This window comes from Podarcis erhardii (genome assembly GCF_964252035.2).
Source record: "Podarcis erhardii genome assembly, chromosome: 7".
Classification (NCBI taxonomy): domain Eukaryota; kingdom Metazoa; phylum Chordata; class Lepidosauria; order Squamata; family Lacertidae; genus Podarcis; species Podarcis erhardii.
In genome coordinates this window covers 44,198,379-44,219,321 of record NC_138511.1, presented here as the reverse complement: position 1 = coordinate 44,219,321, position 20,943 = coordinate 44,198,379, and the positions used below count along the sequence as shown (strand labels likewise).

At 45.4% G+C, this 20,943-nt stretch overlaps 1 protein-coding gene across 3 annotated transcripts in view; it reads left to right on the top strand.

The window, feature by feature from the left end:
- Nucleotides 1-20,943, top strand: part of FANCA (FA complementation group A) — a 39,165-nt gene that overhangs the window by 15,461 nt on the left and 2,761 nt on the right. Inside the window, exons 16-40 of one of the 3 annotated variants that reach the window (XM_081872041.1) lie at nucleotides 132-227; nucleotides 501-560; nucleotides 2,908-2,996; nucleotides 4,993-5,053; nucleotides 5,279-5,328; nucleotides 5,985-6,061; nucleotides 8,037-8,144; nucleotides 9,041-9,183; nucleotides 9,440-9,510; nucleotides 9,621-9,720; nucleotides 10,103-10,302; nucleotides 10,480-10,576; nucleotides 11,021-11,197; nucleotides 11,650-11,723; nucleotides 12,508-12,636; nucleotides 13,146-13,236; nucleotides 14,286-14,458; nucleotides 15,525-15,630; nucleotides 16,188-16,247; nucleotides 17,035-17,139; nucleotides 17,861-17,973; nucleotides 18,242-18,383; nucleotides 18,542-18,604; nucleotides 19,094-19,199; nucleotides 19,876-19,951. In XM_081872041.1, coding sequence (XP_081728167.1) covers nucleotides 132-227; nucleotides 501-560; nucleotides 2,908-2,996; nucleotides 4,993-5,053; nucleotides 5,279-5,328; nucleotides 5,985-6,061; nucleotides 8,037-8,144; nucleotides 9,041-9,183; nucleotides 9,440-9,510; nucleotides 9,621-9,720; nucleotides 10,103-10,302; nucleotides 10,480-10,576; nucleotides 11,021-11,197; nucleotides 11,650-11,723; nucleotides 12,508-12,636; nucleotides 13,146-13,236; nucleotides 14,286-14,458; nucleotides 15,525-15,630; nucleotides 16,188-16,247; nucleotides 17,035-17,139; nucleotides 17,861-17,973; nucleotides 18,242-18,383; nucleotides 18,542-18,604; nucleotides 19,094-19,199; nucleotides 19,876-19,951 — 2,567 coding nt within the window. Of the gene's footprint in view, nucleotides 1-131; nucleotides 228-500; nucleotides 561-2,907; nucleotides 2,997-4,992; nucleotides 5,054-5,278; nucleotides 5,329-5,984; nucleotides 6,062-8,033; nucleotides 8,145-9,040; nucleotides 9,184-9,439; nucleotides 9,511-9,620; nucleotides 9,721-10,102; nucleotides 10,303-10,479; nucleotides 10,577-11,020; nucleotides 11,198-11,649; nucleotides 11,724-12,507; nucleotides 12,637-13,145; nucleotides 13,237-14,285; nucleotides 14,459-15,524; nucleotides 15,631-16,187; nucleotides 16,248-17,034; nucleotides 17,140-17,860; nucleotides 17,974-18,241; nucleotides 18,384-18,541; nucleotides 18,605-19,093; nucleotides 19,200-19,875; nucleotides 19,952-20,943 lie in introns of all 3 variants that reach the window. The other 2 variants (XM_081872040.1, XM_081872042.1) reach the window with 2 other exon arrangements.

Genomic DNA, 20,943 nt, shown 5'->3' with positions numbered 1-20,943 from the left:
TACTTGTGTACAATAAATCTTGCATCTGTTTTCTGAGGCCCATACCTTGGGAGGGAATGTGCAAAACTGCTAGGGGCATCCAATGGGCGTGACGACTGTTGGCCTAACCTTGATTTGAACTGTCTCTTTAGGTCCACATCATGCACCCGCCATTCGTACCCATCAAATACCGCCCCTTTCTTCTGGAATACATCACTCTCGCCAAAACCCGGTTGGCTGATTTCAAGGTCAGTGAAGGGCTTCTTCCATTTCCGGGGCTCAGCCTCTTAAAGAGGGAAGTGCAGGGGCTCAGTCACTCAGTCAGCTACCTGGAACCTGCCTCCTGGCTTGCAGATGTGCAGGGGATGCTGGCAGCATTTGTGCAGAGTAGGAAAGGTAAGATTAGCCCTGGAGCTGTCGGAAACCAGTTCTAGGGATGAGTCTTGTTTTGCACTAAGACCCCTGCCCTTTTCCACCACCATGCCTTCAGCTGTGCTCCTTTTTCTTTCAACTCTTTCCAGGTAGCAATAGAAGACATGGGTCTCTATGAGGATTTGTCTTCTGTCAAGGAAGCTGTGCAGGTACACAAGAACCACCTGGACTGACCCCATAAGTATAATTTCTATGACTTTCTGCTGTGGTAACTTCTCTCGTGCAGACCTGCCCTTAATAATTGGTTACATGGGGAGAACATTAACAATATGACTTTACAATGTTTCTTAAGCCTTACAACTACTACCATGATGCATCTTAAGGTTATAACATGGAGGACCAATGTGAGGGCAGGCAGATGTTGCTGGACTACAACTCCCATCATCCTCCCTGGCTATTGGCCATGCTGGCTGGGCCTGATGGTAGTTGGAATTGGGTAGCATCTGAAAGGCACCACATTGGTTGCTTCTGAACTGCAACACTAGCACTGCAACATGCATGCTGGGTGGAGAGGGGAGTAAAAAGCCTCCGTTGAAGGGTAAAGTGGGCATGTATTGACTTGAAGAATTTCTGTTCCACCCTTCCACTATTTTAAAAGCTGGTATTCAGGGTGGCTTACCTCAAGTTTTATTATCATTTTATTTATATTATTGCTTGGTTCCTCTGTAACTCTGCCCTTCCACAGGTTCTCAGGGCAGCTTACGAAAAGTTAAAATCACAATTTAGATAAAAATTAAAGCAAAAACATTAGGGCATCGTAATATAAAAGGAGCCAGTGTAATTAAAAACAGACACCAAGCAGCACAAAAACGTAAATGAGCTGAGGATTAAAAGGCCTGAGAAAATAAAAAAGGACTTTGGCTGGTGTTTAAATGACATCAAACACAAGCAAATTAAGCATTGCTGTAGATAAGACCAGCACAAAGCAGCAGGATCAGCCATTTTGCACTAACCAGGCAAATTAAAAGCCTATCTGAAAAAGGAAGGTCTTAACTTGGGAGCAGAAAATTGAGAGAGTGAAAGGGGCCAGCAGTCCTCCTGAAGAAGAAGGGAATTGCACGATTTAAATGTGGTCAGAAAGAAGTTGCTCTTGTGAATGCCAACCAAGCTTGCCTCAGCGATAGAGAAGCACAGAGGGAGCGAGGCGGCCCTTCAGGTAGCCGGGAGCTAAGCCAAGAATGGGGTCTCTCTGAGCACCATGAAAACTACCTTGCATTATCAATGCCCTTCTTCAGCTTCACATCTGATGAGCAGTTACCAAATGTTGAAGCAGGCAAACCCTTTTACTAATCAGAGCTCAGGGTTTGTTTGTTTTTTGGAGTGGTGGCACATTCCTCCAGGGCTTCTGCTTCAGTTTCTGAGGCTTCCCTGGGGGTCTTTCAAGGGCCTAACTTGATCTTGCAGTTCCACTCATTCTCACCTCTCTTTCCCCCTGCACTTTTGATGCTCATTCTCTACTCGGAATCTCGCCTCTCCTGACACCCGCAGAGCTTAGAACTCATGGCCTTACTTTGAAAGGAGGCAAAAGCTTTAATTACACATAGTCAGGGGAAAAAAGGGTGGGTGACAGCAGCCTTGTGTTTGAGCATTTGCTTGGTAGCTGTAGGTGGGTAGGCTCTGCATGCAGGTGATCTGCGGTGCTCAGCACTTCCTCAGCACTCAGCATTGAAACAGAGGAAGGAAGCCCAGTGTGGAAATACAGCTGGTGGATGAATAAGGCATGTAAAATGTTTGCAGACTGGTAACTTTTGTGCAGTTACGTCCAAGGCAGACAGAAAAGTGTAAGTGGGTCCAATTTTAATCTCCATGACAAAAACGAACCTTGACATTCCGGTTCGTTTAGTTCGGACCAATATTATTCTACTCATTTATTTCTGTCTTAAGTCTGATCAGAGATGCTGGAACTTACTGGTGGAAATGCAGCATAACAAATTTGGTCTTTTTCTTTTAAGTGTGATACATAAAAGCTGTTTGCTATAGCTATGTTTGTTTTTAGGGAGTTCTTATTTCAATTTCTCAGTGTATCCTGCAGGAAAGGTTGTTTTTCATTCTTCTTATGTCTCTATTGGGCCCTGTTGGGCCCCAATCACAGAATTGATTTCCTGGCCTCTTGCTGTTTCTTTGCAGTTTTTATTGTGGCTGCTCATTTGTGCCAGACCCAAAACAGCATTATTTCTGCCTGACTTTACCCAGAGCAGCCATTTACACTTAACAGCAGAATCTTTAAGCCCCAAGGCGTAAAATATATGAAATTTGGAAGATACACTTGAGTATCTTTTACCTGATTGTGACCTTATTCTGCTCCTGTTATGCTGTCTTAGTTCCCCATCACCAAGTATTTGTTATGCAGCTGAACTGGCCATGTCTCCCATGGCACAGAAAAAGCAGTCACAAAGCACAATAGAGCAGGAAAGAAAGACTTGGATCAGTTGTGCAAAAAGAGATAAAAAACATTTCTTCTCTCCTCTGTTGCTTCTCTCTCTGTGTGTATGCCAGCCACACTGCCAGGCACTTCATGATGTTGAAAAGGCCATTCAGATATTTGAAAACACTGGAAAGATCCCAACTAGTGTGATGGAAGCCAGGTATGATATCTTCATCTCTCAGCTCCCCAAAATATTCTGTTCCAGGAACATATCAAACAATATCACTAGAAGAGTGACTAGTGGGGTGCCACAGGGTTCTGTCTTGGGCCCGGTCTTATTCAACATCTTTATCAACGACTTGGATGATGGACTCAAGGGCATCCTGATCAAATTTGCAGATGACACCAAACTGGGAGGGGTGGCTAACACCCCAGAGGACAGGATCACACTTCAAAACGACCTTGACAGATTAGAGAACTGGGCCAAAACAAACAAGATGAATTTTAACAGGGAGAAATGTAAAGTATTGCACTTGGGCAAAAAAAATGAGAGGCACAAATACAAGATGGGTGACACCTGGCTTGAGAGCAGTACATGTGAAAAGGATCTAGGAGTCTTGGTTGACCACAAACTTGACATGAGCCAACAGTGTGACGCGGCAGCTAAAAAAGCCAATGCAATTCTGGGCTGCATCAATAGGAGTATAGCATCTAGATCAAGGGAAGTAATAGTGCCACTGTATTCTGCTCTGGTCAGACCTCACCTGGAGTACTGTGTCCAGTTCTGGGCACCACAGTTCAAGAAAGACACTGACAAACTGGAACGTGTCCAGAGGAGGGCAACCAAAATGGTCAAAGGCCTGGAAACGATGCCTTATGAGGAACGGCTAAGAGAGCTGGGCATGTTTAGCCTGGAGAAGAGGAGGTTAAGGGGTGATAGGATAGCCATGTTCACATATATAAAAGGACGTCACATAGAGGAGGGAGAAAGGTTGTTTTCTGCTGCTCCAGAGAAGCGGACACGGAGCAATGGTTCCAAACTACAAGAAAAAAGATTCCACCTAAACATTAGGAAGAACTTCCTGACAGTAAGAGCTGTTCGACAGTGGAATTTGCTGCCAAGGAGTGTGGTGGAGTCTCCTTCTTTGGAGGTCTTTAAGCAGAGGCTTGACAACCATATGTCAGGAGTGCTCTGATGGTGTTTCCTGCTTGGCAGGGGGTTGGACTCGATGGCCCTTGTGGTCTCTTCCAACTCTATGATTCTATGATTCTAATATGGTCAGGAAAAAAAGGCTTTAAAATAAGAAGAGCTGGAATTGTTGTCTAAAATAATAATAATAAAACCTGTTGGTAGCTGTTTGTCTAGTGTTTGCTGCTGTGTGTGGAAAGAACGTGGAAGGAGGAAAAGAGTCGAACACCCATGAATGGTGGTTCCCCAACTCTGGTTAAAAAGGCATCCTTTGCAAGCATCCCTCCAAGAACATAAAAAGAGCCCTGCAGGATCAGGCCAGTGGCCCATCTAGTCCAGCATCCTGTTCTCACAGTGGCCAACCACATGCCTATGGGAAACCAGCAAGCAGGATTCTCCTCTCTTGAAGTTTCCAGCAATTGGTCTGGCACAGTCCCCCTCTTGTGCATTTCCTCTTTTGCTTCAGTGTAGCTCACTCAGGGCAGCAGGGGGGAAATTGTGGGGCTTGTGGCCCTCGGATTGCAGCTCAGAACCTGCTTGTTCTGTTGCCCTTGAATGGACCCTCTTGCCTTGAGGAGGCTGTCGTGAGCTGCAGCTGAGGGTGTGCCTGGGTCCCTGTGAATGCCCCAATGAAGTAAAAAATGTTGTTGCGCTCAGGTCCTGTTTGTAGTCTCCCTTGGGGGCTCCTGGCTGCCCACTGTGAGAACAGGATGCTGGAGTAAGAGGGACCCTTTTTAGTTTGATCCAGCTGCTGCAGGGCTCTTCTTAGATTCTTATTCATTGGGTTCTGCAAAGGCTGCTTTGTGTTGTGTAGTCCTTCCTGTGGTGGAACTGCCCTATAGCTAATCATATCAATGGGTTATCATAACAATATGCCCACAATATGCTGTGTTTTTGAAGCACTTTTTTCTGTGTGATTTTTTGAAATAAAAACCAGTAGGTTTGTTTTAAGGCATTCCTAAAAATGTCAAGATGCACTGTGTGTTCCAGATGTGATTAATTTCTACCGCATCCGCCTGTGTTTCAGCATCTTCAGGCGGTCCTATTACACTTCGCGTTTTATTCCTGCTTTACTTGCGCCACGTGTGGTGAGCATCCTTCTTTTTGTTTCCTCCAATTTTGGGTGACAAATGAAATTTTTTGAAAGTTTTGGTTGCTTTTCTGTTTTATGTATTCCTAAACTTGTAGGTTACTGTTCTATTAAGCACATTCACACTCAGAATGAGCTGCAGAATAAAAACATGTGCATCTAAATCAGCAATGTCAAAACGGATATTAAAACACTATTTTTTATTTTATTTTTTTAATTGCAGCTTCCTGAAACACCCGACTCCCGCATGGCTTTGATAGACTCCCTTAAGAGGTAAGGAAGTGGATTCTGAAAAGCTGCAATTGTTTTTTGGTATTAGAGGCTCCATACTGGGGACGTTTGACATCACCTGATGTGACGTCCCATGATGCTGAGTTATCTCTGCACTTGCAGCCACGTAATGCAGTAGTGTTATGGTCTTACCACACTTCTGAATGCCCACAGACCTCTCTGCCTCTTGGGTCCACTGTTCTTGGTCTCCAGGTTTCCTTTGATTAACTCCATGTGCAAGAAAATATTCCCATGTGGCACAAAATGGTCTTTATCTCTTTGGTTGCTTCCATAGTGGAGCCATTTTGCACTTCTTCGGCTGTTCTTTTCTGCACATATTGAGAAGTGGGATGACAGGAGAGGTTCCAGACAGTGCTTTATAAGCAATGCCTTTTCCTATGGCCAACATCCATCTACAACATAATCGTGATCAAGTTCTGTTCAACAAAAAGTTTTTTTCCTGATGTTAATTGAAAGCTTCCTGTTTGTAGCTCTGGCCCATTCTTTTGCTTACTTGGTCAGCCAGTAAAAGGGGCAGCCACCTGCATGCCCTGGCTCACTTTAAAACATCGTTTGCATGTGACATGCCAACTGTGTCATGTTGGTAACTGGAGGCTGGTTCAGTGGTGGCATAAAAACATTTCTGTCTCCTAAAACAGGGCTGAGAAAATTCCTGTGAACATGTACGCCACTTACATTGAAGAATGCAAAGCTGTTAAAGAGAAGCTCTTGCAGGGTGAGAAAGATCTATTTGCCTAGTGGTAAGAATGAAGCAAAACAAATGCTGCTTCTTTGCTCACCTCCTCCCAGGTATTAAAACAAATATGAAACGTTGGCATTTCCCCAGGGATAGTGCCTCTTTTGTGGTTGTGTAATGGGGAAATGCATTATGGAGGTGCTGGCATTTTCCTTGCTGCAAAGAGAAAGGGGGGGGGGTGCTGCTGCTGAACCACAAAAGTGATTCAGTGTGGAGCTTCCATGCCTGTTAATCTGCAATGTGGGCTGTGCAAGAAGCTCCCTGTGTTTTCTGGTACAATTCTGACAAAAGATGAACTGGAGCTGATGCGTCCTGCTGCTGCCTCTAAAGAACTCTGGACCTTTCTACTTAATGTGAAAACTCAGATGCTGTTCTCAGGCTTGGGCAGCTTGAGGTCCTGAGTGCCAGAAATCAAGGGTGAAGTGATGCTTTTTTAGCAGCTTGCAGCAATCAAAAGGAATGATTTGTGTTCCAGATAAAGTGGGGACACTGGCCCCTAGTGGCTGTTCCATTAAATTCCTGGTCCTGTAGCAGAAGTGAATAAAACGATTTAGCCTGCTTTTGTCCTTTAATGCAGCTGGCTTGATATTGATGGAATTGCATTGCCTGTTAGCTCTAAAACGATCACTGTCTGTTATATGTAGCCTTGGGGCATCACGCCAGTGAAGCAGGATTAATGAACGGTGCTGCTAAATTAGCCTGGAGACTTCAATGTGCTGAGCTGGCTTAATACTGATACGTATGTGGAGATAAATTTGTTCAATTGCACAAATTCCAGTCCATTCTTTAGGTTGAGTGCCCTAAACCAGACCTAGAGAGGTGGTGCTGTGAGTCACTGTAGGTCAATAGTCTGCATACTGTCTAAGAACCTCGTTAAAAATGTGGGCTGTTACTCTTGCAAATGCTCTTTTGAGGTTGCTCCATCAAAATAGTGGAGCTTCAAGCTGACAGTGTTTATATTACAGGCTGAACTAAAATGCACTTTCCATTGGGAGGAGGGGGTAGCAAGACTATAACTCATTGGTGGAGAGCACACACTTTGCATACAGAGCACCCCAGGTTCAACTCCTAGGCATCTGTGGTTAAAATGGGATCTGTTTGCAAGTGCTGATGAAAGACTTTCTGTGCCTGGGACCCTAGGGGTGTGTAAGGTTAAGGACTTTTCTATTGCTCCAGGCATTTTGAATGGAATTGTAATTGGAGCTGCTGCTTTCTTCTTCTTGTCCATAGTTTTTAAACATGAGTTTTTAATCTGCTTTTTCATTTTGCTGTTGCTTTTATATTTTTTTAAACATTTTAAAACTCAACTTGCATAAAACTACAACCAGGTGGTAAACACCATCCAAAATTACAGTAAGAATGATAAAAACATCACTAAAATACTGATTGGCAAAAACAAATTCACATGGCTTGTCCGAATGACACAATTTTTAGGAGATCTCTGTAAGTTGGCAGGAATGATTCCTGCCAAACCTCTAGTGCTAAGGAGTTCCACAAAGGCAGGGCTTGCTGCGCTAAAGGCTCGGTCCCTAACAGAGGCTGAACAAACCTCTGCGGTGTGGGGAGCCCCAAGAAGCGCCCATCAGAGGATCTCTGTGATTGAGGTGGAGCATAAGGAATCAGATTGTTCTTAAGGTACTTGGGGCCCAAGTTCTTCAGGGCTTTGTGAATTAGCACAAGAACCATGAACCTGGTCCAGCAGCAAATTGGCAACCAGTATAGCTCTCTCAGCAGAGGAGTTACCATCAGCCTGCTACTGTAAGCAGCCTTGGCCATTCATATACAGTATCACAGTTCGTATGTTGGGTAAATTGCCTGCGCCATTTTGTACGCTGCCCTAGAACCTTCTGAAGGGCAGGTAAGAAACATTTTAAATACAATAGAAAATTCTAGGCTAACTTTACAAATAGCTTGATCCTGGCATAAGACAGCAGCAGCTTCTTGTGTTCAGCAGATGAATCAATGGAAATTGAGGCAAGTGATCTCAGGGAGCCCTTGGAACTTCTAAAAGCCGAACTTGACACACTGAGGCTGCTTATTACAGACCAGAATAAGCATGATGGTAAGTGAAGGCAATCGGGTGGCCAACGGGGAGAGAATGGGGACAAAACAGCACAGGACACGCCTGCAAAGCTGCTTTGGCAGATGACGTGAGCCTGTGTCGTACGTGTGAGATGTTTGTGGGCCTCACGCATCATCAGCCAACTTCAGGGGTAAAAGACAACCCCAAGGGGGAGACTCTGCAGATCCCTGGGGTAGCTGGTTGGGCAAGGGGAGATGAACCAGGCATGACAGTCCAGAAGGTGCAACCTGGCCTACTCAGGGGGTGGCCAAAGGGCAACTGGAACTGCTGCGGTGGAAACTGTCATGCAGCTCCAAGTGGCCACAACGGGAAGAGGTGTTGCGAGGACTCCAGCAGGTATTATGTCATCCCCTTCGACTTAACATGGCTTGTTTTGGTCAGTGGGCCAAAGCAAAGCCATTGGCAGAAGCAGGTTGGAGTTGCATCTTGGACCGGGGTGTGTGTGTGTGTGTGTGTGTGTGTGTGTGTGCGTGCGCACGCGCACACACACACATAGTTGTCTGATTCACTTTAATTTTCAGCATCTAGTATTTGGCAAATGTTGTGCTTTTTCTTGGCTGAAAAAGACCCGCCCACTTTTTTGGCTTGCTAGATGCCGGCCTGGCCTAATCTGCTTTAGATGGCTCGAGGTCTGTTTCTAGTTTTCAAGTGCATCACTTAAACCTGGTCGCTCCCTTGTTAATGTTATTGCTTGTTAAAACTTCCCGCTTCCTTCAGATGGAATCAAACGCCACATATGCCGGTGGCACTGTGTGTTCAGGGTGGCAGAACAATTTGCGTATGAGGTTTTAAAATAAATTCCTAAGGAACTTCAGCAGCTGGATATACCCTCGTCTCCTTTGTTGCCTGTTCTGTCATGTTGTTCTCTGTTGCAGAGGTGCCAGCTCAGATTGCTGTGGTCTCTGATAAACTGGTGGGCGTTCTGGGACGTATGAAAGACGAGGATGAAGCCGCATCCCTGAGTCTTAGGATCAAGCTAAACCTTTCCATTCCTGAAGTTGAAAAGCAGGATCAAGGGGTGCGTACAGACGTGCTTTGCTCTAAGTTGCTTCACTGAAACATCCCTGAGACAGAATCATTTTACGGAGATAAAATGTTGGGAACCCATCCAACCAATGAGCCATATTTTCAGTATTTGTTGCGGTCCTGTCAGACAAAATATGAGAATTGTAGTTCTCAGTTCTTCATAATTGCATGGTAGGAGCTTGTATCTCTACCAACACCAGATACAAAGGCCCTGGGGTAGAAATCAACAGCCAGCCTCCCTCTTTCAGGCTATTGATCTTCTTCTGACATCGTTCTGCCAGAGTGTAATGGCTGCCTCCTCCTTCCTCCCTCCAGACAGGTAAAAATAACACTTACTGGGTATTTAAAGTTTCTGGAACGTAGTTAAACAGAGATAAAAAAATTTTCATCCTGGCAGCAATATGATGACATGGCTTGTATTCTTTACAGACAAGGGGCCTGGCCCTCCCTCTTTGTGAAAATGGTTTGTGGGCACCGCCGACTTTTGCCATCCTTGTTGGGCAGGCTCTGCCAGCTTATCTGTCATCAGGTGGGTTTTCCAATGCGATGAGCTGATGTCTTAATGCATGCACCCCTCTGAAGAACCAGAAGTGAACTGGCCCCTTCTGTTGCCGTCACAGAGTGTCGGTCTGCTTGCGTTCCTGAGATAGGCCCCTTTGAGTTCTGGGCTTTACTGCAGGGATAACCTGTGACCTGTCAGATGCTGCTAAATTCCAGCTCCCATCAGCCACAACCAGAATGGCCCAATGGTCAGGGATTATAGAAACTGTAGTCCAACGGGATTATGGGAACTGTAGTCCAACAACTGTTGGCCTGCAAGTTAGCCACTCCTGGTTTACTGAAACTGGTAGCCATGGATACAAAATGTATTTTCATGTGCTTTGATTGGGGTATGTTTCGTCTGTTTGCAGGGGCCTTCTCTAAGTGATGCTCATATCATTGGCCTGGCTGTCTTTGCAATCCACTTAAATGAAGCCAAATCCTTAATTCCTGAGGTGGACCTCTGCTCTTGGCTTCCCCCCTCTGCATCCAAAAGATGTCTTTCAATTACTGAGCTCTGGGATTATTTATTGGTGTGCCGGACAGGAGAGTCCATTGTCTTCTGCATGAGGTAAACTTCATTCTCCATCAAAGGTTTCATCTGTTGTGAGAGTAAAATAGGTGGTGGGTATATTTCTCTTGGAGGATGGGATAAAAATAAAATAGATAGTATTTGAAAGGAGACCGGTGAATGACCAAACAAAATAATACTTTTTATCTCCCTCTCCCCCCCCCTCTCTCTCTGTAGGTTTTGTACAGCTGCTCTCTCTTACTACTTCTGCAAATCTCCTTCCCTTTCCAGTGCTTGTTTGTGCTCCTTACTTCATCCTGGTTTTGTAAAAAAGGTAACTTTATAAAATATATATTTAAAGCAAACAACAGTTATCCTGCACTCAGAAGTCAAATCCGAACACAAATGCATCTTTCTGCTGCAGTTATTTTTGCTCAGTGTGCTAACCTGCAGGTTTATCCAGGATTCTCTCTAGATTGATTGCTCAGTATTCTGTGAGTGCAGCGTTTTCCAGCCTGCTTTTCTCAAAACTTGTGGTTTCAGATTTTATTATTGTTATGCTCCAACATTTTTTTTGGGGGGGGGGGAATACATCAATGCTGTTTCATAATTTGGAGTCATATTTGTGATGAAAGCAATAATGTAACCCTGTTATTCTATAAAGTCAACTTGTGGATTTGTATACCGGATATAGAAATTTGCCTTATACAGAGTCAGACCAGTAGTCCATCTAGCTCAGTGCTATTTATATTGACAGGTTTTTTCCCCTGTTTTGTAGCTTCAATATGTTGTTCCACGGCTCAGCTTAGAGGCTCGAGGAAGAGGCTATGACGGAGACCCAGCTGAGATTCCTTGGAAAACTTTATCTCACCCTGCTATCTGTTACCGGAAAGCTGCCCTCTGCTTGTGGAAGCAAACCCAGTTCAAAGAGCTCTTGCAGGAGAAAGAGTTCCAGGTAAATTCAGTGACTGTGCCAGGTTCTTCCCTTGCCCTCTGGCAACCATGTCTCAACGTTAATCTGTAGCAGGTTGAGTCTTCACTGTTGGGGTGCCAGTTAAGCAGGCATAAGAGCTGGGCTCAGTTTAGCCAGAGCTGAGCAGCCCTCTGAAAGTTTGAGTGAAGTGTAGAAGAGCTCTTAATCCATTACACATGAAGGCCTTGTGGTAGTAGTAGGATAGGTTATTGTTGCTGCTGTTAAGCAATAGGGAGTCAGAAATCCTTGCCAGTCTACTTCAAATCATTGAGAGCTCTGCTGGTAAATCCTGATTTCGCCCTGATTTAAGAAATTCAATGCTATTAGCCTGAGGGCCAGAGCAAATGACCTAATGCTTAGCACGAAGGAACAGGCTAAGGTGTCTGGGGAGCTCCTGTTGCTGTTTTGTGTACAGAAATTTATCTTTCTTGTAGCTGACCCTCCAAGAGTGGCTGCTGATGGAGCTAGGGGTCCAGGCTGATGAAGACGTTCTTTCTCCTTGTGAGAGGTGAGTGCTGCAGGCTGGCTTTAACTTTAGTTCAAGGTTCAGCCTTCACCAACCTGATGCTCATCAGATGTTTTGGACTACAACTCCCAGCAGCTTCATATGGCTGTGCTGATGGGAATTGTAGTCCAAAACATCTGGAGGACACCCGGATGGTGAAGGTTGGTTTTCATTCATGTGAAGAAGCACTTTTGGTCACCTGCAAATGAGCCCAGAAAGTGAAAATTGAGCACTGAGGCTGGTTTTTCACAAGTTGGAATATTAGGTGGGAGAGGCAATGGTTTTAGAAGGGTTTTTTATTTTTTTAAAAAAGAATCATAGTGCAGGTGTTTGTGATGTGAAAAACAGTGATTTGTGTGTGAAAAATCACCCTTTCTCAAGCACCTTTTGTTGCTTATTCTTGGTCTACTGTGTGATGTGTGTAGCTACGTTTTCTGAAAAGCATTATAGAAATATTTTAACACATAAATAAAATAGCCCCTTAATCCTTCCAAAGGCAGAGCACAAGATCCTGACACCCTCATTCCTAAAGCTAAAGTCCAGAGAAGGATAATTAACTAAAATAATTCATGGTTTAGTCTCTGAAATGGTTTTGCAAAACTCTCACCCTCTGTCTGTCCCTTTGAGTCTGAGCTTAAAAGCCTTCACTTCTATGTCCAGCCTTGTGCACTGATGATAACCGTAAGAAGATTTGGCTCAAGGTCTTTCACCCCCACCTTCTCTCTTTTGCCTTTTGATTTGCTGGCAGAAGATCTGAGCTTTTTCTGCCTATCTCTCCTATATGCAGGCAGGAATTCCATTACTGGGCTTTGTATCAGCACTTTCTTCCTGTGCCTGCTGCTGCTGGAGGCTGTGATGGAGACCTGAGAGAGATGTGTGCTGTTCTTATTGGCACCATCCTGGATTTCTGCCAGAGGTAAGAGCGTCAGAAGAGCCTCACTGGATCAAGTCAAAGGCCCATCTAGTCCACTGTCCTTTTCCTGCCAGCCAGGTCCTCCTTCTGGGAAGCCTACTACCAGAACCTGAGCACAACGGCTGGTTCCCTTTGATTAAAGGTGCTGGTTAAATTGCTTCTACAGGTGAACAAAGCACCAATTGTTTTCCCCACCCAAATTCTGCCTTTTCCCTCTGCCTGTGATCAGCTGGGTGAAAGGGTGTGTTGCTCCTACAACCTACGCAATGCTGATAAACATCTGCCTTAATTGAGATTGTTCCTTCCCCCTGCCCAGGAATGCACTCTTTTAAAATAGTTCTGGTTTATCGATAGTGTGTTTCCATGGCATGTTAAAGCAGGTAAAGATGCAAAATTAGCAGCTTCAGGACTTGCACGTGTCCCTCTCCCAGTTTCTCTGGCAAATGCTTCTCTCTGTGTTCAGATATTTCTGGGCCCTGCAGTAGCTCCTCCTCCATTGCTTTTGGTTCCAGGTCTGAGCTTGACAAGCCCAACCACCTAAAAGATTTGAAATGCTCCATATCCCATGGGAGAGGAAGCCCCGATATCTACTGCCGGTTGCAGGTGATGCAAATGTGCATGCTATGTGTGTTCTGTTTGTACTTGTCTTCTTTTCCTCAAAGATTTTGCCGCTTGCTGGGGTTGGTCTTCTGATGCTAGGAATGATATGACAAGTGCAAAGGTGCTTTCCAACCCGTAAAGCAACATTCAGTTAAATTGCTGGAGAGTCAGCCAGTCTTGTGGGAGCCGTCTTATGCACTGGCTTCTAGTGATGGCTAACGATGACCCAGTCTCAGGTACCATGCTAATAATAGAACATGCACATGCATATTCTCCTGTGCAGCATTGTTGCTAAATACTGCAGCTTGGGCTGGAATGCCTGTGGCCACTGCATTCTGCACTTAGTATAATGGTCTTCAAGGGCAGATGGGAATTGTAGACCTAAGCATATGGAGGGCACTGAGTTGGAGAAGATTGCTCTAGACTGAGCTTATGGTAGCTTTATGATAGTGGCCTGCCTATCTGCAAGGCTGTTTTAAGGATAAGGGACGTATGTGAAATGCTTTGAGGGAAAATGAATATATAATAAGTACTGGGCATTTATTACTATGGAATACCACTATTTTGATCTTCGATCCACTGCTGTGGAGATATTCATGTTTTTAGACCTTTTTTAATTTTTATCTATTATTTTCAAATTTATACACTTCAATAATTTTACAATCATTTCAACATTTTGAAACTCAACTTTCTTCCCCCTCTTTCCTTAAATTTATTTTTTTATATTTTCTGCATATTCCAAGTTAACTTAACTTACTCGTTAATTCACCTACTTTAAATATATACTCTTATAAAACTGCAGGTTACTGCAATATGTTTTAAGACATTCTGAAGAGTTTGAAATGTTTTAGGTGGTTTAGAATTTTTAAAAAATATGTTGTTGTTGTTGTTGTTTTGAATGGAATTGTTTTAAATTTTTGATGTTTTCTGCCCAGGGCTCCTTTGGGAAGAAGAGTGGGATGGAAATTTAATAAATAAGTAAACAAACAAACAAACAGGAGTTGAAACGCCATCTCCTGCCCTCTACTAACCGGCTGCTGTCTCAATTTCAGGAGATGCTGCTGGAGCTGGAGCTGGAGCGCAAGAAAGCCCCACCTGACTCCTGCCCCAGAAGGGAGGAGCACTTCCTATTCAGGGTTTTCCAGGGGCGGCAAAAAGCTCTGGGCAATGGGCCCTCTGTGGGTGAAAGGCTACTTCAGCAGCAGGAGCTGCTGCTTCAAACCAGGTAAATGCACCGTGGCTGCCAATGAGTCCAAGTGGCTTTGGGGATAATTAAAAACACAGCTGCATAGAAGCCAATGGAAGGCAAGATTTTCCCTTCCTGCTTCCTCCTGGGTTGTGGGACATGGGAAGCTGTAGATACCCGACAGGGCATTCTGTTGGTTTCTGCTCTCTTCACTGTGCAGCGAAATGCTTGTCACAAGACAATGTTTACAGTCCACAGTCTGTGCTGTTGGGTTTTCCCACGGGAAAGGGAGACTGGATGTGACGTACACTGGTTTCCTGTTTTTTTTCACTGTTCTTTGCAGTTCAGTGTGTGTTGTTCTCTCCGTGCTTTAGAGGAGAGAGGATGCTTTTCTCTGCTCCGGCAGAGGCAAGATGTTTTTCTGTAATCTACCAGCTTTGAAGTGTAAATAAAGCAATATAGAGTATGTGGCACGTACTCCTCATCCTTCCGCTGTGCACGGGACACTGCATATCACCAGTGGTGGCACCCCAGCTGCAAAAGTCCCTCCGAAGGAAGACTTGCATTCAGGAAGCATGGAAAGACGCTGTTTCCAAACCTCTGGCTACCAGGTTTTTCACACTGCTGGTTTTAACTGTTGCCTCAATGTTACAGTGGTGTTTTTAAATGGGTTTTCATCTAATTTTATTATGTTTTGAGACCCTCTAGGCTCCCTTTGAGAAGGAAAGTTGGCCAAACATTCAAAATAATAAATATACAGAGTCAGGCCATTGCTCCATCTGTCTCACCATTGTCAAAACTGACTGGCAGTAGCTCTCCGGGGTGTGGGTGGGGCGTTTCCAGGCCTCCCTGGTGATGTCAGTGGGGAATGAACCTTGGGCATTTTGCATGCAGAGTTGGTGCTCTATCACAGAGCTACAGCCTTCTCTGCTCTCGTGAGGAATAGCCTGATCTAGGAATAGCCTGATCTTGGCCCCAGTTTTGCTAACGCTTCTGTTCATTGTTTCATCGGCAATCTGAAATCCTGTCCACAGCAAATCAGACACTATTCTTAAAACCAGAATGAATATGGTTTATACCCTGAAACAAACTGCTTCTTGTACAGGATTCTTTTATGTCTCCCTCCATCGGTTCTCATATCAACACAGAAGAGAGGAAATAAAATTGCTCTGGATTGCGAAGACTTCTTCTGTTTTGCAAACACAGAACTGGTGTGTATCCTGTCCTAAAGAACTGCAGTGCTCTTGATAACTGTTCCTGGCTGTGTGTTTTGCTCTCTGGGTGTGCTGTTGCTGAATCTTCCTTCTGGGACTTAAAGCAGCCTCAGTGAGAGAGCAGTCTGCTTCAGCCATCCTCAGCCTGCTACTCTCCAGATGTTTTTTTGACTACACAGCACAGTTTCATGATGATAGGAGCTACGGCCCAAAACTTCGGATGGAACCACATTAGAGAAGGCTGGTCTACCGCTTTTTAAAAAATGCGGCCCTTATGCTCGCTTGCTGTTTATGGGAAGATCGCTGCCCTTGGAAAGGGACCTAATCCCCTCTCTCTGTGATATCACTCTGATCTCCTGCCTGCTAACTTGAGAGGAGGAGCAAATCCCAAACAACCTGTGCTGCCAGCAGCCAGAATAAAACCATCACAATCCTGGGTGGGGGCACCATTGAGTCAGAGCGCACCTACATTTATGTGATTTTGGAGTTAATTATCCAGATTTCTTGGGAATGCTTTCCTCACTCTCTGAAATTCCTTATTCACATTTTTACAGAGGAATATCTGCTCCAGAGGCTGTGTGCTCTCCTACGACATCACATCTCATTTCTTCAGGGTAATGTAACTGCTAACTCACCTCTTGTCTTCTGAATTTCCCCTGACAATTTGGGGTTGCAGGGAAGGAATTTAGTCCCCTGGCCATCCTATGTAATCTCTCTGTGTGTGAGTGCTGTGTAATTCATTTAGAATGGGTAACGAGACAGTTTCCTATGTGGGCTTGGAGTACATTTTTAAAAATCCTCCCAAGTGTTGTTTCTCCACTGCTCCCACTCATGCCAGTTGAACTCCTGAGGGACATGGCCTTTGTGCGGCCTACCACAGCCTGATTCCCCCCTAGCGGTTTTTGACAGCAGCCCTCGGTATCAGGCTGATGAGAGCTGTAGTCCAAAGCAGGGGACCAGGTTGGCTTAGGCTGCCTTAGTGAAATGCCATTGCTACCTTAAAGGTAAATGTAAAGGGACCCCTGACCATTAGGTCCAGTCGTGACTGACTCTGGGGTTGCGGCGCTCATCTCGCTTTATTGGCCAAGGGAGCCGGCGTACAGCTTCCGGGTCATGTGGCCAGCATGACAAAGCCGCTTCTGGCGAACCAGAGCAACGCATAGAAACGCTGTTTACCTTCCCGCCTATTTATCTACTTGCACTTTGACGTGCTTTCGAACTGCTAGGTTGGCAGGAGCAGGGACCGAGCAACGGGAGCTCACCCCGTTGTGGGGATCGAACCGCTGACCTTCTGATCGGCAAGTCCTAGGCTCTGTGGTTTAACCCACAGTGCCACCTGCTTCCCTTTGCTACCTTAGTGCTCTAAAATCTACCTTAGTGACTGTCCTTGCTGTCCTTCAGGGCTTGCTGAGCACCAGCTTGGAGTGTCACAAACCTGCGCAGGAGGTGACTGCTGTTCTCACCTTGTGTCAAACCACGTGCCCTATAATCCTGTGTTCTGCAGCGGTAAGAGGCCCGTGCTGTTGATTTACCTTTCTATATGTCTCCTTGCAGTTCCAAAAGCTCTTGGCTCAGCTGGTAGAGCACAAGACTCTTAATCTCAGGGTCATGTGTTCGAGTCTCACGTTCGGCAAAAGATTCCTGCATTGCAGGGGGACCAGATGACCCTCATGGTCCCCTTCCAACTCTACATACAATTCTATGATTCTGTGATAATATGATGCAAGTTCTCTTAAGCAGGAGCTTGATCAGCCAGAGTGGTTTTGGAGATCATAGAGGTACACGTTTTGGGGGAGGGTGGGGCATTTCTAACACCATAATAGCCCATCCTGAGCAAATACTATGCCAAACTACTCAAAATAAATTCTTGGTTTAAAATAGCAATATTAAAACAGGTGTGTTTGGTTTTTTTAAAGCACCAATCCTAATTCTGCCTGCAGATATTTAGGTCACACAAGAGCCTTCGGTATTAATAACAATAAAGTTTTTCTATTATGCCTCACAAATATTCCTCTTGATGATCCTAATGACTTCTGATTCATCCTTAGAAAAGTAGCTAGTTGGGGCCCAGAGTATGGGGCGTGGGGGGGGGGGACACTTGATTCTGCAACACTGCTCAAATAAAGTGGGTGAGGAAACCCTATGTAAAGAATGGCATGTAAACACATGGCATTGATGCAATTTTAAGAAGTGGCTGATTTGTGCTCTCTGTCTCGACTCCATGAAGTGCTGGTGGCAGAGGCTGGAGCCCGTGCTTTTCTCGGAGTGGAACAGACTCTTCGGCGCTCCAGTCGCACCGGGATTGCAGAGCCTCAAGGAGTTGCAGACCTCTGTCAGCAGGTAACTCCAAGGAAGCAGCTCACACCTGATAAGCTGTTGAGCTGTGTTCCCTTCATGTCTCCCACTCCAGCCATGAGAAGAGATGGGGAGGGGTTGCATTCCTATTACCTTTTTAGCTCTCACCTTGAAAAACTTGGCTTTGGACTTCCAGGTGTCTCTACATCATCTCTTCTCAGCCACGTCACACACCTGATTAAGGAGGGCTGTCATCTTTGAAAAGGAGCCCGCTGGCCTTTTAACTGACAACTGTTTTGTCTTTACCACTCAGGTTCCTCTCACTGGAAGCAGCTTCCCTGGTCTCTGACATTCCATGGATCTCTGCTGCCTTTCTACATTTCACTGTGCAACGGCAAATGGTGCATGAAAAGATGGCTGAAGGGCTGAAAAGGCTGGGGTCTGAAGCAGAGCAAGTAAGAGATTACATTTTGCATTTTGCTTTACCATGATGTGTCCATGATGGCACAGAAGGCGACACTGGCTTCTGCCGACTAGACCAGTGGGTCGACGTCAGGCTTGAGAAACTCACTTTGTGTGATGCATGCATTTATTTTTTTCTTTTACCTGACAGCTCTTGGTGAACCTCTTCTTCTTTTCAGTCGTGGATTTCATCTCAGCGAGAGTAACCCCACAGGTAAGTAGATTTCTCAAACTGCCTGGTAGACCCAGGGCCTTCATTTGTCGCTGTTCAACTGTCACATAAACTTGCAAAGGTGGAGTGGAGGGGGATAGCTCAGTTGGTTAGAGCATGGTGCTGACAGTGCCAAGGTTGCAGGTTCGATCCCCACAAGGGGCAGCTGCCTATTCCTGTATTGCAGGGGGTTGGACTAGATGATCCTCAGAGTCCCTTCCAACTCTATGATTCTACGAGACATAAAATTCCTGTATTTTTAAGTATGCAATGATTGTTACGATCTTTGCCTGTCTGCTGCTTATCCTGAAAGGAAACCCGAGAAGTAGGAAGCTCCTATAAACCTGTTTTTTATAGATGGGTAAACTCATGGAGAAAGGTAGTGGGGTTTGCTCAAAGTAGCCCAATGGCTGTTCCCAGTGGCTCTGGTAATGCCTCCAGGGTGTACCAAAGAGGGGAGGTACGTGTGTGCTTTTCCCTTGTAACTTGCAGGAGGGCATGGATGCTCACAAAGCCTTGGATTGGAGCTCAAAGCTGCTTCAGGGCTTGGAGGAACAAGGTGCATCCTGGCTGGCCGTCTTCAGTTCAGCAGTGAAAGGTACGAACGCTCCTTCATAAGCTGCAGCCATCTGAGGGTTGTAGCCAGCAAAGTACTGCTCAGGCTAGACCAGGGGTCTGCAACCTTTAAGACAAAAAGAGCCACTTGGACCCGTTTCCGAAGAAAAAAAAACTGGGAGCTGCAAAACTCATCATTATAAAAATAACTTTTTTGTCACTTTTTAATTATTTCTTTGTTTGACCCCTCAGAATTACTCCTCCTCATAGAAATAAACGTTAAATTAGCAAGTTACCTTTTTTCTGTGTGTGTGTTCTTCACTCCCCTTCAAAACAGTGACCAGCGTACATGCCCCTTTCAATGCAGTGGGCGGGCGGGAAGGTGACGTTGGGACGGTGCGTGACTAACGCACGCACTGCCCCCATGCGACGTCACAGCCAGTACAGCGCCCGCCACAGTGGGGAGTGTCGGGGCGCACAATGCGCCTCCTCCCCTCTCTAGTATCCGCCCCGGAGCCACGGCAAAGGTGTAAAAGAGCCACATGCGGCTCCGGAGCCGCGGGTTGCAGACCCCTGGGCTAGACCATTGACAGACAGAACTTCCGTTACTTTCAATGGATCTAGTGGAAATGAGTTGGATACAACCCCCAAGAAAACTGAGAGAAACGTTTGATTGAAAGCTGGCGCCCAGCTAAGATCTGTCTCTTTTGGCATTGCAGACCACAACCCTTACCAAATCCTGCATGGTACTGTATCACATCAACACTTGAGGCTGTTGCCGGTTGCCTTCTATAGGTAAATTTCACAAATGTATTCTGCATGTAATGAATATACTTTCTGGGAAAATCAAGGGTACCAGAAACTTGTCAAGGGCCACTTTATGCACTTGCTTAACTGATACATCCAACCACCCAGTAACCCCAAGTTAAGAAAGAAGCACCATTAATAGTCTGTATTTTGTGGAGTTTCTGCATCCTTCCTCCCGCCTTCATTTTATTTTTTCATTTTGATGTTTTAGTGGTCTTCACCAACCTTGTGCCCCCCAGCTCTTTTGGACTATAGCTCTCATGCCTCCTAGCCAACATGGGCTGTTGGGAGTTGTACACAGTAGTAGCCGCTTGGGAGTTTTGCTCTATGAAGATAAAGTGGGATGCAAATACAAGCTAGAGGCTTCCCCTGCTGCTTTTTAGCAGGGCATCATCACTGCCTCCTTTTTTGCTTTGCTGTCCTGACTGGGCAGGGGGCAGTGTCTGTTGCCGAATTCAGAAGACAAGAACTGCCATTGTAGGCCTAGTGAACAGTCTCCTTTCAACACCCCACTACCTACCACAAATGGGCAGAAATGCCATGAAAGTTACAAGCAGGTCACAAAGGCACACCTCAGACAGTATCTGGAGAGTGGCCTTTTGGGCTATCAAGGCCAAAATCTATCAAATTTGGCTTTCATTTTGGCCTCTAGTCCTTCTTAAAAGGCATTTGTGCTAGTTATACGAACCAGCCCAGATCCTGTAGCCTTCATCAGAGGCCCTTCTCTGTGTGTCCCACCTGAGAGGGGTGTGGAAGGTGGTCACACAAGACTGGACCTTATTCGGTGGGGGCCTCTTATCAGTGGAATGCTCTCCCCGGGGAGACACACCTTGGGCCATTCTTGTCAGTCTTTAGGTATCAGGCGAAGACCTTTTTGTTCACTCAGGGTTTTGTATTATTATTATTTTTTTAAAAAAACAACACCCGCGTTTTAAATTGCCTTTTTGTGGTACATTTTAACTTGCCAAGTCACGTAGAGA